Source organism: Papio anubis, unplaced genomic scaffold (genome assembly GCF_008728515.1).
Source record: "Papio anubis isolate 15944 unplaced genomic scaffold, Panubis1.0 scaffold80, whole genome shotgun sequence".
Lineage (NCBI taxonomy): Eukaryota > Metazoa > Chordata > Mammalia > Primates > Cercopithecidae > Papio > Papio anubis.
In genome coordinates, this window is record NW_022168222.1 from 21,797 (window position 1) to 41,244 (window position 19,448).

The window sequence follows — 19,448 nt, forward strand, 5'->3', positions numbered from 1 at the left end:
TTCTCTACTCAAGACATATGCCATGTCTCAGAAGGCAAAAGACCTTTATGGACAAGTAATTCAGGAAGTAAAGTAATAGATTATATCAGGATCCTCAATAAAATTTGATGCAGAACAAGGAGAGTCTGAATAGGAATCAGAACCAAGGGCAGACAATCTAAAAAAAAAAAAAAAAAAAAAAAACTTAACTGCTGTGCAACTTCTAACTAAAGTTGTTTCTACTCATTACAGAGTCATCCTACAAGGAGATCCTTGGCTTCCTTTAATGAGAAGTAGAATGCTCCTTTTTGTTCTGTAGATATTCCCAGATTCGGAATCAGAAAACAGAATAAATATGAAGAGAAAATGGTTCTTGAAATAGAGTTATTAGACTGAAACTGAGTCAGAAGTCAGCTAATCTGGCCTTTATGCATTTGTGACACCACAACCCTGATTTCCAAATAATGTTACAAGAATGGGACTTTCAGGGTACATACTTTTTCAAAGGGTAATAAAGTTTTCTACTAGAATGACGACATATTTTATCATAAAGCCTTAGTTTGGCTTACAGTCCTCACCATCGTATAGTCCTAAAGACTGCAAAACAAACTAAACAAATGCCAGCATAAATAGTGGGAAAACAACACATTTTTGTGTTTATGTGATTTAAATGCATCTCACCAGACTAACCATATATTTTTTATTGAATAATTCAGTGTTTTAGCACTGTGAGAGCCAGAATCTTTCTAAACTAACTAGACATATGTAGAGATACCCACACAGAAATTCACAGCTTTTTGATTTTTTAGAAATATTTTGGATACACTTCATGGCTTTTCTTCACACAAGTTTCTCAAAACAGGCTTTCCTGGTCCCACCTACCATGCAAGACAAGAGTGTGCTTCCCAGGAGGATTCATTTCATTTTCAATATTAAAATTAAGGGACATGTGGAGTATCATCCTTTTTCCCTGAGCGCCTCAGAAAGCTCCCATAAGCACAAAATATACTTTATGAAAGGGATAGTGCTTACAGGCGGGAATTTCTATTATCCGTATCATGCAGTATAGAGTGGTGGTCAAGAAAATGGATTCTGCAGCCATGTTTGAATCCTGGATCCATCACTGATGCACTATGCGACATTGGTAGCTTGTTCCACTTGCTTATACCTTAGTTTCCTCAGTTGTAAAATTGGGATAACTGCAGTATATATATCATAGAATTCTAGTGCTATATATGTATTATCTACTATTATATTAAAATGAGGCCTCACTTAGGAAGTATCACTCATGACAAAGTAAACTCGTTGGTTGTCTTTCTTTTCTGGAGGGCAGAAAGAAGAATAAATGAAGATACAAACAAGGCACTATGGTCAGATTATACTATAAGCCCTCTGAAAGCAGAACCTATATTTTATTTATTTCTATAACTCTAGTACGTGGCTCACTTCCTGACACATAGCAGGAAGTCACCAAATATTTTTGGAATTGAATGTATTGTACTCACCTGAATAGCAAAAAGCAAAATAAATAAATAAATAAATATGACAAAATTGACTAAGCTCTCTGAGTTGGGTTAATATAGCCCTTTGTATATTGCAACTTCGTCAGCTCACTGAGGTGTTAGACTCTTTCAAGGGGAGTGAATTGCAGTTGCATCATGGGAGATCCATGTCAAGACTGACCATTCCACATATTCATGCTGATTTGTTCCAAGAGAAAAATATGGCTTCTTTCCTTCTTGCCAGGATATACGATTCTTAACTTGCTTTTACAGTGGATTGTGTCTTGATTTTGTTCAGCATTTTAGGAACCAATGGGTCCAAAATATGGACAGTAGAAGGAGAGGACAATCTTAAACGTTTTCTGATGTTACCTTCTGAGTTTATTCATTGTGGCTTCAATGAAGCAGTTTCACTGAAGAGACTTCAAGGACCAGGTCCCTAAAAGGCAACTAATTCTCACTACTGAGTTGAAGGTGTGTATTCATTTGGGAGTGTTATTTTTATGTCATTAAATTACATGTGGCTTTTGCTCACTAATTCCAAGGCTTCATTAGTGACTATATGATGAAACTTTTGACTAACATTGTAAACTCCATTTCTGCTCCTGAGTTACCAAGGAGTATGGCCATTCCTAGGATAATTACTGAGTTCCCTGTTTCTTGAGAGGGTTCTCAACATGGCTCAAGAAAGTAATGAGTGTTCTCAGCAAACTAACACAGGAACAGAAAACCAAACACTGCATGTTCTCACTCATAAGTGGAAGTTGAACAATGAGAACACATGGACACAGGGAAGGGAACAACATATACCGGGGCCTGTCAGGGGTCGGGGGCAAGGGGAGGGAGAGCATTAGGACAAATACCTAATGCATGTGGGGCTTAAAACCTAGTTGACCGGTTGATAGGTGCAGCAAACCACCATGGCACATATATACCTATGTAACAAACCTGCACATTCTGCACATGTATCCTAGAACATAAAGTAAAATAATAATTAAAAAGAAGGTAATAAATGAGTGGGGTGGGTAATGGCCACTATCTAGTGAGACTCTATGAAAACTTTCAATTAAGCATTTAGGTAAATAAAATTCTGCAAACAGTGTTTATTGGAGGTCTCCTATTTCTCTTCACTTTTCCCCAACTTCCCCTGCTCCATCTCAGCCATCTTTGATTTGAGTAGTTTCTGGAAATCCCAATTTTTCCTAAAGCTTTCCTAGATTAGTTTTGCGGTACCATGCAAACTGTCGCTGTCTAAATATAATCCTGCACCCTTTCATTCACTGCCCCTTTAATTTATTACATCTATACACATATCTAATTACAATAGTTTTATTTATTGATTTCTTGCCCAGTTTGTGCTCTGAATACATGATACACTTGTTTATTATTTTTATGTGTATGCTTGTTTAAATTCCCAAATTAGTTATCCAGATTTTAGGAGGCAGGAGCAAGGCATCTTTGCAAAAAGTCTACCTGAGTGCTACTCAAAATGTTTGCAATGAGATAAGGACAGAATTGAAAGTAAACATTTAGTAACTATGAAAGTGATTTGATATTGCTGTGACTTTTTTTTTTATCGTATTTTATCAAATATCAGCCTGCAACAGCTTGGAAATTTTTTAAAAAACTGTCCTTTACCACAAATAGTTTGAGCAACATTTGTGGGCACTTACATTTAATTAATTCTTTTTATGCATGCACTCTGTGCCAGGAACTATGCTAAGGAGACAGAGATGAACAAAACAAAATTCCTGCTCTCAGTGAGCTTATGATCTAATTAAGGATAAACACTCCAAAAACAAGCATTATTATAAAACAGCACGAAATGTATCAAATTGCGAGTCAAGCAAAATGCTATTCAGCAAAGGAAATGGAATTACATAATTCACCTAAGCTTAAACAAGTTAGAATGAGCTCTGAGGAGGGCTTCACTGAGGAAATAGCATTTGATTTGGTTCTTGAAGGGGGACTGAGATTTTACCAGGCATAGAAAGTGGAGAGGGTTCTGCAGGCAGAGAGAACAGTGTGTATAGCAGCACTGTTACATAAAAGGTTCAGGGAAAGAAAGTATTGTCTTCCTGGAGCTTGGGGTCTGTGGAGATGAGGTGGATAATGAGGATGGAGAGACTAGCAGGGGCTTCAATTAATGTCACATATCCTGTAAGTAATAGGGAGTCACTGGAAATTTCTAATCTGGGAGTGGGATTATTGAGGGGGTGAAATCACATGATGAGACTGATGAGATTCTCCTTTTAGAAAAATCACTCTGGAGACAGTAATTGGATGGCTAGTTTAGAAGGAAGTAACACTGGACTAGTGTTAGGAGTGTGTTAGGAGTGTGTTACAGTCATCCTGGTAAGCATTGATAAAGCAGTGAACTAGGACAGATGCATTGAGGACAGAGAAGATGGGGTGGGTTGAGGAGATATTTCAGAACAAGACTCAATAAAATTCAGTGAGTGGTTGTCAAGGGTAAGTGAGAAGGAGACGGAGAGATTAACTCTGAGGATAATGATAATACCATCATGTAGCATTTGTAATGTGCTTTTAACTTTTTAACATTTAACATCTATGATCTCATTTGACCTTTCAACCATTCTGTGAGGTAGGTTAAGGAATATATTTTTCCCCTGTATGACAGATGCAGTCCAGAGAGGTTAAGTGATTCACTCAGAGTTCCATAGCTCATTAATGGCAGAACCCAGACTAGAATCCAGACTTCCTGACGCCTGAGCACGTTTTTTTCCCAGTCGCTCATGATGTTGCACTGTGAAGTGTTTGATCTGCTGTTCACACTTAACTAGAAACAGTTACTATGCTCATTACTAGTGGAGAAAAAGAGGAGAGGGAGAAGGTGCTCAGTGAGATGGGGGTCAACTACTTTTGCATCAATTGGGAATTCAATAATAATAACAACTTCAATAACAATGATAAACATAGTTAACGTGTATTGAGGGCTTACTATGTCTCAGCCACAGTTCTCAGCATTTTAGATAAATTAACTGATTTAATCTTCTTAACAACCCTACAAGGGTCAGTCCTATAATTGTCTTCCTGTTATAGATGAGGAAACTGAGGTGGAAAGTTGCCCAAGGTCGTATAGCTAGTAAGTGCCAGAACCTAGCTATTTGGAACCTAGACAATCTGAACCTGCTGTGTCTTCCTTTCTCTGCTCATCAACAATCTTATCTTCTTCCTACCCTTCTTCCAAGGACTCCATGAATGCATCAGGTTCTCATTAGAAAGATCATTAATCTAGGTTTCAGGAGAATTGTATTCCAACCCCAATCCTGTTACTAACTGTTGACCTTGATAACATTATTGCCTGTCTAAATATTTTGTCATCTGTAAATGACAGTTAATAATATTTATAGCAATTTTTGCTCTGCTTATCTCATTAAATTATTTTGAGGATGATAGGAGGTAATATGTGTTCAAGAATAAAATAAACTGTAAAGTTTGTAAAGCTCTTTACCAACATAAGAATTAGGAAGATATAGCTTTACAAAATAGTGTTGCTTGTGTACATGTCTGTCTCTCTACTTTTGAGGTGAACTCCTTGAGGGAAGGGAACAAGTATGCTTCCTTCACCACTGCATCCCTAGTGATGAGCATGTTACCCACTATCTGGTAGGCAGTTGATAAAGATGTGTTCAATGGATGCTATATGTATGAATGCTTGAATGGACAATTGAAGGAGCAGCCTCAGGATGCACTATTTAGAAAGCAAGTAGGCACTTCAATTCCTGGCATCTTAGGTGCAGATAATCTGGACACCATCGTGACAGCTAACATTTATTGAACTCTAGCTATAGGCAGACATTGTTCTAAGTGCTTCATTTTACATAAATTGAATCATATATATGCTTATAACCAACCTATGAAGTCATATTCAACACTATCCCTGCTTTTTCCAGCTCTCACCTGTATTGTTAAGTTTGGAAGTACATTTCCCACACTCGTTTGTCAGTAAAGTTCAGTTTTGGATTCTGCCCATGAGAGGCACCTGCAGGAAACTTGGCAAGCAGAAAGGAAGTAGACACCATCGTTGCTCTTCCTGACATCTTGTTTAGGTGTGTGTGCTTGATCAGAAAAGATTTAAGTGACTTCTGAGCATTCTCCTGTGAAACATCTGCTTCAGTGATGTCATTAGCAGCAGTTTCCTAACAATCTCTAAAATTTCCCATGATTCCTGCAATTCCCACAACTGTCTCATTTTGCTGGCAGTTCCCTTACCTTTTCTCTCGTAGCCCTTCCAAAGGCTTTGTAGGCCCTTAATTCTCTGTGTTAAATGCCTTCCTGAAATAACTATAGAGTAGTTTCTGTTTGCCTGATCAAAATCTGAGTGCGACACTTTACAGGAGAAGAGACCAAAGCAGAGGGTAACTTGAGTGAAGAAGTGGCAGAAGGAAGGACTGAATCTAACCAGCTTGGTCCCAGGGCCTGTGCTCTAAATAGTTATACTCCACTGCCTCTCTTCGACTGAAAACCCAAATCCTATGAATGGGGCACTGTATCTTTTTCTGAAATCTCCATGAGTATTTCAATGGAAATGATCGTCTGGAGCCTGCTTTTCAGTTTGTAAACTTTCTTCTCAACTTTTGACAGAACCACCTTAGTTTCAACACAGTCTTTCCATCTTACTTTCCAGGGTGAAGCAAGGTAAGCTTCACTACTCAGCCATTGGGGATGGGGAGTAGGGAGGAGTCCAGTGGAAGGGTTCATGGGATCCTTGTGATTGATCAGGCAGAGAAGCACTACTCAATCTCAGGAGTTTTCAAAAGCCCAGCATCGATTTCATTTCACAACACCCTCACAGAGTTCATTTTTATCTTTAAAATAAATTAATATCAGTGTAAAATTAGATAGCCTCTAGAGTTAGTGCTTAGAAACTGAATGTTAATGCTGGAAGGGCCAGAGCTGTGTTAACTAGCTGCCGTGTTTGCCTTCTTTTTCAGTCAAAGCTAACATTTAAAGTCAGAGAGGTAGATCTATATATATTGATCTGGAGGAATGTTCATGATATATTGTCAAGTGGAAAAGGCAAGTTGCAGAGTAAACTGATGATATGCTTGCATTTTTTTAAGAAAACAAGAGAAAGCCCTATATAAAATAACACCTGGATGCAGAATGTTAGAACTAGAGAGGTCCTTAGGTAGCTAAACACAATCTTCCTGTTATATTGATGTGCAAGTTTGAAGGCCAGAGAGAGATATAACTAAGGTTACACAGCTAGTTAGTAGCAGAATCAATTCCATAGCCTTCATCTCCAGACTCTACTATGTCACTCTGTCTGTAGGCTGTGCCCATACCAACAAGTCAATAAAGGGAGAAAGAACCTAGTGACGTAGCTATACTCTTTTGTAGTAGAGAGACCATTACTGAAAATGAGCATCTCATTTTAAGCTGTAAACCAACATATACTAAAGAGTGGAATATTTTTCCCTCCAAAGGCAGAATCATTAAAACCTATACTTTTAATATTCCACCTAATTTCTGAATTTTCCTCTATGCAAAGGCACTCTTTGATTCTTTTAATATTTCATTGATTGTGCCAGTTTATGTTTATTTCACAATGTTTGCTTGAAAGGTTTATCTTGATAGTAAGGAACATTTTGCACAAAGCATGAGACTTACCCTAATACCTACCACAGTGCCTGCCTTAAAGTAGAAACCTAATGTTTGTTAAATGGATAATTAAAGATAGAATTCATTTGCCTTTTTCTGAATTTTTTTCTTTCTTGATATTAAAACATATTCCAGAGATGAAGAGTACCGTGTACCTTTAAAAATGTATGCAATTTGAATAAATCTTGCATTTGTTTTGAAATTAAGCTGTTTTGAAATTAAGCTGTTTTGATAAGTGGCTTATTCATCCTCAATTATTTTTCATTTAGTTAGTAAACATGTGAGACAGTCTCCTTGTATCCATGGTACTCCCTTTGCAACACCATACAATGTCACATCAGCCCCCAGCAGTCACGGTAAGAGGAACACACTGAGTATCTGTTTGCTCAGCAGTGCTAGGTACTGTGTATTTTATTTTTTTTCTACCTGTTTGTGTCTGGGTCCTCACAAACAGGTAGAAAAGGCTGCTTGGGAGATGACTTCATCATGTGTGGTAGAGCCCCAAAATAAAGTGAGACCAGAAGACAGGATATCTGGGTCTTTGTTCTAGATCTGCTTCCAAACAGTTTCATGATCTTGGGAAATTTACTCCACATTCAGTGAGGCTCAGATTTCTCATCTAAAATTAGTTATCTGTAATAGATCATTGTTTATCAAAACCTTTCCTTTTAGTTTTAGAATTCCCTTTTCAAATGAAAGAGCTCACAGGAAACGACCCCCCATGAGCAGGCTCCAGGCACCACAATTAAGTCCCTATAAACGATATAAATCAAGATTTGAAAAACGTTGCATTATGTCCATCAATAGAAAATGGGTTTTTAAGATGTGGTTAATGTGTACAGATAAGTATTATTCAGCAATAAAAAGGAACAAATTACTGATACATGCAACAATACAGATGAATCTCAAAAGCAGGCTGAGTGAGAGAACCCAGACACAAAGGAGTACAGACTGCATGATTTCATTTATAGTCAATATTTAAAAAAACAAAAACTAACGTATAGTGAAAGAAATCAGATCACTGGTTGCCAGGAATTAGGGGTAGAGGGAGGAAGGGATGGGTTACAAAAGGGCAAAAGGAAACTTCTGTAGGTAATGAAATTGTTAGGTAGCTTGATTGTTGTGGTGATTCTGTGAGCATCTGTCAAAACTCATAGAATTGCACACTGTAACTGGACAAAGTTTATTGTATACAAATTATGTCATGATAAAGTGAATTAAAATATCACTACATTAATCATCTCTAGGGTTTCTTATGCCTTTAGATATAGTAAGTGGGATCTGGAATCAACCAGACCTAGATTTAAGTACTGGTTCTGTGGCCATGGGCAAATCACTCAGTTTCCCCACTTCTAAATATGGATGGAAAATAGTGCCATGGCATTGAACCACTGTGCGAACTCTATGTGATAATAGATATAGAGAGCTTCGCTCAACACCTAGCATATCATAAGTTCTCAATAAATGGTAGCTGCATTTAGAATTCTATGATTCCAAATAATTTTACAGACTTAGTTTTACAAGTTCAGAGGTGGCATATATATGATCTAAATTCTAATTTTGACTTCACTATCAATTATGTATGACTTTAGATGAGTTTCAATGTCTACTCTGTTTCCTCATTGTTAATACAGGGGGAAATTGTGGTGGTGTTCTTACCAACTCCATAGGAAAATTAGGAATATAAAATAGACTAATAGATTAGAAAGATGTTTTGAAAAACAAAAAGCAAAGATAAAACACTCTACACAGATGTAGGAAATAGTTATGATAATTTTTCTCATGATTCCAAGATTAAGTGGAACAAGGAGATTGTGCTTACGTAACAGGGCTTACCTTCAGTAAAGTTGTAAAGTTTCTGACATTTGTCTTCTGGCCTTTTATTATACCATTCTTTGCCTTATTTTCTAATTTCAGTTATGCCTCACTCGCTGTCAACAGTTATAGAAGGTTCTCTTGCTGTATAGGTCTCTTCTGTCAGTGATAAATTTACTCTGATAAGTTCATTTACCTGAAGGTGAGTAACCTAATGGGTAGCCACTAACAATATTCTACGTAAAGAAAGAGCAAAAATAATACCTCTAATGGCAATTCGACTCTCAGTAGGAATAATATTTGGGGTGGGAGCACTTCCTGAAGCTTCTTATATGTCAATCACTTCCAAAGATAAAGTTACATCCTTTAAACCATTTTCTCCATCGGGGATGATGTGTTATTTTAGACGTTTAGAAGCAAAGAAGGCTTATGTCCTTTTCAACGTAACTTTCCTTATTGCCCCTTTAACATCTTTGTTTCTCAGGCTATATATCAGGGGGTTCAGCATGGGTGTCAAAGCTCCATAAAACACTGAGATAAACTTGTCCTGGTCAGGGGAGGAGTTGGACTGAGGTTTCATATACATGGAGATGGCTGCCCCATAGAAGATTGTCACCACGGTCAGGTGAGAGCCACACGTGGTAAAGGCCTTGAGCCTGCCCTGGGCTAAGTGAATCTTTATGACAGCCATAGCAATTCGTACGTAGGAGAGGAGAACAAACCCAAATGGTAGCAGCAGGGTGAAGACACTGGTGATGAGGATCATAAGTTCATTGAAGCTGGTATCAGAACAGACCAGCTTAATGAGGGAGAGAATCTCACAGACAAAATGGTTGATGACATTAGCCCCACAGAAGTGAAGCCTCAGGGATAGGATGAGCATGGCAGTGAGCACAAGTGATGTCCCCCATGAGGTAGCAGCCAAGCAGACACACACTGGGCCATTCATAAACCACTGAATAACGCAGGGGATTGTTGATAGCAACCACACGGTCATAGGCCATGGCAGCCAGTAGGAGGCACTCTGCTGTCGCCAAAGCCAAGGAGACACTCATTTGAGTCAGACACCGGGGATAAGAGAGGTAGGGATGGGTAGAGAAACAATGCACCAAAGCCTGGGGCATGGAAGCTGTTCCATAGCAAAGGTCTAAGAAAGACAGGTTACTAAGGAAGAAGTACATTGGAGTGTGGAGGTTGGGGTCAAAGTGAATAAGAAAGATCATAAATCCGTTCCCCAACAATGTGTTGAGGTAAATTATCAGCACCAATGTGAAAAACATGTCTCTCCATTGAGGATAGTTAGAAATGCCAATAAGGAGAAACTGAAACACTGCTGTGACATTGTCCATGTCCATCTTTCCTTCTTGCCACTATTCATTAAATGGATGCCAATTGGCTACTTAATGTTACCTGAAAGAATGAGAATAAAGATGGAGGATGTGAGAAAGGTGGAAAGATTTAGGGTGTGCAGGATCATTATCTTTGTCCTTTTCAGAAGAATGGGACACCAGTGGAATAGATATCTATAATGGCGACAGAGGCAAGGCCAGATATCCCCCCCTCAATCCTAAGAAAATGGAAAGTTCCTTACCTTTTTGAAAATAGTTATATGAAAAGTTCTCCAGCCCTCCTCCACCAGAGGTCTTCTTGAATAATGTTTCCTAACTAAGAAAACAGGAAAGGTAGGCCATCTTCCTGACTTTCTGACTTTATTTTCCAAGATAAATCTGATATATAGACATGGTTGAATCTCAGTTAGCTTGAGTTACTAATCTCAACCAACAGGGTGCCTTCTGACACATGTCTTAGCTAAAATATTGTCTATGTTTGGGATGTCTCTCACTCCTAGATTGTGCATGCCTTCATTTTTCCATACTTCCAGAATTTACCATGGTGCCTGACATAGAGAAGGTGCAAGGTAGCTCTTTGACCTGAGCTGATACTATGTGGATGGAGTAGTAAGGTCTGGGAGGACCCTCTACTAATATCCCCTGCTGAAGTTACATTTCTAGCTTCTCCTACATTTTCTACTCTGTTGTTGTTGAGCCCCAGGCAGGAGTATGAAAATTGAACATGATGTTTCTAAAAGTGTGGGTGGTAAGGAGAGGGTCTGAGTATGCAACCTCACTGAAAAGGCTCTCTTATCCCATCCTCACCGATCTCTTTCCCCTAGCCCTGCTTCATTTATTATAACACATTCTAATATCTGAAATTATATTAATAATTTGATTCCTTGCTTATTATTTGTCTTTCACTCAAACGTGAATTTAATAACAGAGCCCTTGTCTGCTGTTTACTGGTGTATTCCTAGAATATAGAACAGTACCTGGGGAATCACAAGAACCCAACAGATAGTAAATGAATATATAAAGTCCTAAGCATTCAGAGCTACTATCCAGAATCTACCTACTTCTCTTGCCACTTGCACTGCCATTCGTTATTCCAAGGCATCATCATCACTCACCTGGATTTTTCCAGTAACCTCCTCATTGGTTTTCCTGTTTCTGGTCTTCTTCCCATTCAGTTCAAATGATTTAGTTGAACTGTAAGTGAAATCAGGTCACTTTTCAATTAAAAAATTTATTCTATTTTTATTGAAATATGACTGATATACGAAAAGGTACACATATTTTATGTATACATCTTGAGTTTGAAGGTAAGTATATACTCATGAAACGGTCACCATAAATAATGCCGTAAATATAACAAACATCCCTAAAAGTTTCCTCCTTCTCTCTTTTATCTTTGTAATAAGAACACTTAACATAAGACCTACTCTTTTAATAAAATGTAAGTATACAGTATCATATTGTTAACCATAGATTCTCATTTCAACCTCACTAAACACCAGTCTCCTTACTATGACCTATGAGGCCCTATATGGTTTGCCTCCCAATCACCTCCTCTCTGAACGCACTTGCTACCACTCTTTCCCTTGCTCACTTTGCTCCAGTCACACTGGCCTCCTCACCATTCCTCAAATACTCAAAGCCCATCCCTTTCACAGAGCCTTTGATCCTGCTGTTCTGCATTTGTGAAAAACTTGCTACTCCATATTTATGAAACCCAGATCCTTGCACAGCCCACCTTCTCAATTCCCTCAGGTTTTTACTCACAAGGCATCTTTTCAGCGTATCCTTCCTGGGTCACCTCGTCTAGGAATTCATCTCCAGCCCCTGAAATTGTATTACATCCTTTCTGGGTCACCTCCTCTGGTAGTTCATTTCTAGCCATTGAAATTTTATATCCCCCTTTCCTGCATTATTTTCTCCTTAGAACTACATCTAGCGTACTGTATGGCTTATCTATTAATTATGTTTATTGCTTGTCTCTATCAACTAGAATGTATGCTCAATGAGATCAGGGTTTTTCTGTTTTCTTCATTGCTGTGTGCCCAAAATGTAGATGAGTACTTAGATAGGAGCTCAATGATTATTTGCTGAAGGAATGTGTGAATGGAGTTCTTTCGCTGTTCCTTATTGAAAGGTAACCTCTCTTTTTCCATCTGCCTCTTCCCTTGACATTACTGTTTCTATGCTAAGCACCCCTTGATGTATATGCGTTTCTCCATGAGACTAACTCACATTTTCTTTCTAATCCCCTCCTTGAAGCTTCTGCTACTCACTTGCTATGTCTCTAGACAAGTTTCTTCCCCTTACTTGTCTGAATTTTTATTTCTAATCTTGTTAAACTAAATTATCTCTAAGGTCCCTTCTAGTTTTAACAAGCTAGGATTCTCGACTTCCCACAGATAAAGAAAAAAAGAACTTACTCCTCAGAGTATTGAAATGTGTTACATTTTTCTCCTTTGTTGGAGAGACATGTAGGCTAGAGAAGGGGTTTCCTAAGAAATGAAGTATCCCTAATCATCTCTGAAATGGGAAACTCACTTGTCCTTAAAAGTGTCTTTTTTTTTTTAAGACAGAGTCTCAGTCTGTCACTCAGGCTGGAGTGCAGTGGCGCCGTCTCGGCTCACTGCAACCTCCGTCTCCTGGGTTCCAGTGATTCTCCTGCCTCAGCCTCCCAAGTAGCTGGGATTACAGGTGCCCACCACCATGCCCGGCTAAGTTTTGTATTTTTAGTAGAGACGGGATTTCACCATGTTGGCCAGGCTGATCTCAAACTCCCGATATAGGTGATCCGCTCGCCTCAGCCTCCCAAAGTGCTGGGATTACAGGCGTAAGACACCGCTCCTGGCCCTTAAAAGTCTTTAAGAAAGAAAATTTCCTAACATTTCCCTTCCATGTCGTGGCCTTCTAGTAAGCTATCCCTGTGTCACACTGTCTACTTTTTTCAGCCTATCAGATAGGCTAGGTGCACAACGAAGGTAAATCCACATATCCAGGAAAGTGTTTGCTATTTGTGAAGAGGGAAACAAATGTAAGGGATGGAGAGGGTGGTGACCTGGCTTCACAGGAGTGCCCTCAGAGCTTGAGAAACCTAACACTGCCGCTGTCTTCATTTATCATAGCACCCCAAGATAGAGATTTTGCCTTGGCCTGCCTCTACCTTTCCAGGTGAAAATTGAGAAAATCATCTCTACAGAGTGAGAACATACACGTATATGAGTCAAATGGCTGCATGAAACAATGCCCCGAAGCCTGTTCTATTTTAAGTTAGTATAGTCACATCTTACATTTTTTGGGAATATTTTGGAGTATATTTATCTCCCAATTATCTACATATGGGTCATTCGCAGTGGAATATTTAATGAGATAATGGGCCGGCCACAGATGGGATGGTGAACTGGTTTTGCATTGAAGTGGAGGACTGATTATTATGCCATTTAAAACTACCTGTTGCTCCTAGAACTCTATAAAACACACTGCTTTTGCTGTTGAATATTAAATATTGATAAAATAGATGTTTTTCCTCCTTATATGAATCTGTCATTCCCAGTGAGCCACAGGATGTATTTCGTTTTTCCAGTATTGAAGGAGGGTTTATAAAGTGTCTATCCCTCAGTCCCTCATGAGCCCAGTAGAATAAATTGAAGAGCCATTTGCCTAAAAATTGGTGATCAGTCTCTGGCTGTAAGATCGACTTATTTTTTAAATGGGGTTAAACTTGCTGGTAGAGATTGGGGTTGAACACGTGACCTTGCCCCCATTAGTACCATGTTTGGACCCATAGAACTAAAATTGATGACAATTTCCGTCTCAGACTTAAAGGCTACTCAGCATCTAAATCGAGGGGACTATTTTTCGTTTAGTCTAGGCCCTGCCCTCCAAAGACAGTGCTGATTGCCTCATTCTAGAATTACCATTAAAAAATTCCTGGCAAACTGAACCCAGCATGTTTCCCATCTTAGTCCTGTTACCTGCAATTATTTATTTATATAGCATAACTTTCCTTTTAACTAATAGTTGGCTCTTGTCTTCCTGGAGATTGACCATCCCAGATAGATGGTTAAAGACCCAAGAAAAGGAGGAAAGGAGAAAAGAAAATAAATGAAAACCTTGTTCTGTTACCTACTCACCAATGGAGGTCCCTCTCAAGTATCAGTAGATGGAACAGAATGGGCTGCCCAAAAGAACAATTCTCCAAGAGTTGCCAGGTTTAGCACTGTGATGATCTCCCTGCAAATTTCCTGGCAACATTTCAAAAGCCTTCCCAGCTTCTCAAACTCACAAATGCCTAGAAACCCCTGAAGAAGGAATATTCTTTTAGATTAGGTCAAATCTCAATCGACAAACCCTTTGATCTGCAGCCCTTGGTAATGATATCTAATTAAATTATTTAATGTCTTAGACTAACATTTCTTTCAATGGCATTTGACCCACATACAACCTTATTCAATCTTCCCTAGAAAAGTTATGACACATAGAGGATTGAGGTCATTTGAATGCTCTGCATCAAGACCCTTAGGTTATTTCAATTTGCAACCTTCTAGTTTAGACATCCATTGCCTCTTGGCAATATTTATCTATGTATTATCTTATCTCTGTGAAATGGAATCCAATTAAACCAACTTGTCACTTTCTTAAAAAAAGAAAAACAATAACAAAACATTCTGTACCCAGGGCTTTAAACTAAATTAGATGATGCCTAGGAAAGGTCCTGGGCTCTGTACATATCTTACCCAGTTTCCTACTCTTTCTCCACAACCTCTTCTCAGTACTCAGTAGTAAAAATATATAATTTCATACCCACAAGATCCTGTGCATCCCTCAATCGGCAAAAAGATCTAATATCAGTCACTCTACCTGCCCACTAAGGCTGAAGAATAGACTCAAGCATTTCAAAAGCATTATACTGGAGTTGAAACAAAAAAATGTCTGGATACCCCTCATTTACCTAGAAAATATAACTGACCAGAACTTGCCTTTCATTGAGCAGTTTGGTTTGTAGAAACTACACCATATTTCCTCTTCTCTCTATTTAGGCTCAATTCCATCAATCTATATATTTATCTGGAAGCTGTCAGCAGGACTCTATCTCTGGGAGCATGTTTGGCTCTGAACGAAATCTATAAATTGTACCTACTTGGCCTACTCAAGATGTCTGGGGTCCGATTCTCTTTCAGATTCAATTCCAAATGCAGGAAGTAAGTTGATAAGCTGCTCAGTAACTTAAATAAGCTGAAGTTTCAAAGTGCTACCAGACTATTTATCTCACAAGTAGAGTTCAAAGTTTCTGATCTTTACCAGAAAGAAATAATTATCTTCTGAGAGCTTCAGGGACCTCATCCCAAACAGGCAATTTAGTTTTGCCAAACCAGAGCTGTTTGAAAAACAAAACAAAACACAAAGTTGCATTTTGTGTAGGGAAAACAAGTAAAGAAAAGAGAAAGGAGACCTTTGAGACTGTGGGACTTTTGTATAACACTACTGGGCTTTCCAGATAACTAAGAAATAATTCTTTTTTTATTTTGTCCTACGGTTTCTTCACATTCTTTCTGTATGAAACTGGTGTCGTGACAGAACCTGCAACTGGTAGAGAAATGTCTATCAGGGGACAGCTGGTATACAGAGTGTACAACAGAGAGCACCTGTGTTATTGATCCCCATGTAAAAACAACATTTATGTTTGGCTTTTCAGTTCCACTTCCACCACCCCAGCCTAATCAGGGCACCTGCGTTATTGATCCCCATGTGAAAACAGCCTTTATGTTTGGCTTTTCAGTTCTACTTCCACCACCCCAGCCTAATCAAACGGTCTCTGTCAATGCTATATTTCCTCATCTGACACGTAAGGTCAACCATGACAATTCCTCATCTATTATTTAAAATTCATTCATTCACACATGAATACATTTATTCAACAAGTATTTAATGAGCACCTACAATGTGTCTGGCAATGTGTTTGGCACTGAGGATACAATGGTGGAAAAAAAAACACCATTTGTCTTCCCTTCAAATTTGAATGCCCTTTATTTCTTTCTCTTGTCTGATTGCTCTAGCTAGGACTTCCAGTGTTATGAAATAAAGTGGTTCTTACTTTCAGGAAGCTTACTGTTTTTTGGGGAAATTGATATTAACTAACAATCAAGAATATATCCTATGCCATTCTCTATGATGTGATTATTAATACCTAGTATTTGCTAGCACACTATAATCAAAATAATTTAATTGTACATTTAAAAATAACTGAAATAATATATTGGATTGTTTGTAATACAAAAGATAAATGATTGAGGATATGGATACCCCATTTCCCATGATGTGATTATTATGCATTTCATGCCTATATCAAAGTATTTCATATACCCCATAAATATATGCATCTACTATGTACTAACATAAAAATTAAAAAATTAAGAATATAAATATGCACCTGTGATAAGTGCTATGTAAGCAAACCATATGGTGATAAAGGATTTTATTGATTCCCATGTTCACCCCTGTCTCCATGGCTCCTCAATACAATCTCTCTACTTGAGTCAGGTTAGTTTCTTCATTGCTCCATGAGTACCCCCATGCTCACTCCCGTTTCTTTTGCACCAATGCTTCTAATGTTCTACTAATTTGTAAAGCTAAAGCTCACCCAATCTGTCTTTCAAGGCTCAGCTTAATTCTTTTGTTCTCTTGTGTTTCAATATTACCTGACTCTTAAACTATACCATAAGTCATCTGCACACAAATAATTGTTTTTATACTTCTTCAACTACTTTTTTTTTTTTAATTTTAGAGATAGTGTCTTGCTCTGTTGCTCAGGCTGGTGTGCAGTGGCATGATCATAGCTCACTGCAACTTCAAACTCCTTGGCTCAAGGGATCCTCCTGCCTTAGCCTCCCAAGTAGCTAGGACTACAGACATGCACCACCACACCTGGCTAATTAATTTTTTTTTTTTTTTTTTGTAGAGACAGGGTCTCACTGTGTTACCCAGGCTGGTCTTGAACTCCTGGTCTCAAGTGATCCTCCTGCTTTAGCCTCCTAAAGCACTGAGATTATAAGTGTGAGCCACCATGCCTGGCCTTTTTAACACTTTTAGTGGTAGTGGCAGTAGACACAATATAGGGTAAGGAGAGGCAGTCTGGGGTAGTGGCTAAGGTTGTGTATTCAGGGACTTAGTAGTTTGTGGACTTTTTTTAAAAGGTAATCTGAATAATCTGGGCCTAATTTTCCTTGTTTATGAAATGAGCAAATACATATAAAACGCCCAGGACAGTGCCTGGCACATGGTAAATCTCAATAAATATTAGCATGTTAGGTATTTTTATTTTTCCCAATGCATTCATGTAAATTAATACCTACTTTTTTATAGATGAGAAAACTGAAGCCTAAAGCAATCAAGTGAATTGGGCAAATGTCACATAATTAATTAGAAACAGAGATGGATAGAGAACTCATTTTCTTACTTCCAGACCAGTGCATTTTGGGAAATTATACATATGGTCTTTTGCTTGATACTTGCTTTGAGGACAAATTTCTCAGATTTTGTACTCAGCAAGAGTTTGTTCAGGTCCTTGGATAACTTGATGTGACATGATATGGGTACCACATTAAGACATCTGTCTTTAGCTAAGAATTGTTTCACTGCCAATCATAGCACAGTAATATTTAAGATATAGGATTGGTTCCTATGAGAATAGTTTAGCTTCAGTCAGCCTCATGGTCACTAAATGCATCTCTAATATGTCATTTCTCATATTTGTCAGAAGAGAGGATGTAAGGAGAGCATGAACTCTTCACAAACTGTCTGGTTTTGGGAAAGTCACTTCAAATTTTTGGGCTTCAGTTTCTTTTGCTGTGTAGACTATCTCTGAGGCCCATTCCAATTATTGCATTCATACTTCTAGAGAAATTGTTTTTATTGAAAGTAGATCATAAATATCTTTTTTGTATATGAAAGACAACTAAGGAAGTTGTGTTAAGACCTAGCTAAAAGGTGCTAGAGCAGATTTGAGTAAAAGGAAAAGGGAAACACTAATGAATTCTTCAGCTTAGTGCAGGGATGTATTCTAACAGTCAAATTAAGGCCTTAGGATGCTGAATAGGAGGAAGTACTGTGGGCAAAGGGAAAGTGGCAGGAGTTGGGGACCCAGCTGTTGGGAATATATTTCATTGGCTTGGAAAGACTGTGACTAGTAGAAGATCTCCTTCAATAAATGTGCCTTTGGTGCACTCTTGAAAAATTATTAGACGGTGAGCAAAACAGAGAGTGTGCAATTTATTCCAAAAGTCTAACTGTGGTCTAAACAATTCCTTGTCATAGCCTTTGAGTGCTTGTCTGGAGTTATGCACAAATTCATAATCCTAAAGTAGCAAGTGACAACTTTGCCTTCTCCCATTCCCTTCTATTATGAGGTAGGACTGATCTATGGGTTAGCAGAAAAAAAATGGGAGATGAGGTGCTGGAGAGGACTAACCAGCCAAACATCTCATAACAGCCTTTAAACAGATTTTTAAGAAAATTTGTCTCAACATTGAAAAATGATATTTGCCCTTTTAAGTTGAAATAATGTTCTTCCTGCCTGCCTTGTTTTTAGTTGGTCCTAGACAAACAGAACACTTCTAATAGCTTTGTATCTCAGCGATTCCTCCAGGCTCTAGGGGCATGATTAGCTTTAGCGCACTGCTCAAAGTTGAGCAATTAAAAACTGTTTCTTGCAAACCCCCAAAGATGACACATTGGGCATTGTTAAGAAGTTGGCAGACTTGGCAGTTAACTTCACCTGAAACTTCCAGCCCCATAATGATGTATTAATTGTAAACAGTAGGGAAAAAGTAGAACACTTCCTCAAGATGAAAGAGGAGAAACTTTAAAGACTTAAAAACAACGAAAAATAAATGTTCTAAGCAAACAGAAGCCAAGTAATGGGATTTAGTTTCCAAAACTTTTTATGACTTTGACATAAGAGAGTTGCAACAAATGTGTTCATCTAATGACACATATCTAAAAATACAATTCTATCACAGATGACCTCAATATAAAAATGTAAATGACCTGTAGGGAGATATAGGTTCTAGTCTTGGCTCTGTCACAAACTTGCCTATGACTGTAGTAAGTCTACAAACCTATTTCTGTTTGTGCAATAGTGAATAGTAATCTCTGTTTTAGGTACTGCATGTAAGTGCTG

The 19,448-nt window shown here is 38.3% G+C and overlaps 1 protein-coding gene across 1 annotated transcript; it reads right to left on the reverse strand.

Moving 5' to 3' along the window:
* Positions 1–2,417: 2,417 nt before the first annotated feature.
* Positions 2,418–12,002, reverse strand: LOC101011309 (olfactory receptor 13H1). Its single transcript, XM_021932677.2, is given in 2 exon segments — positions 2,418–9,873; positions 9,875–12,002. Coding segments are annotated over 2 exon segments (927 nt in total). The 5' UTR covers positions 10,280–12,002; the 3' UTR covers positions 2,418–9,351.
* Between the last annotated feature and the right edge of the window lie 7,446 nt (positions 12,003–19,448).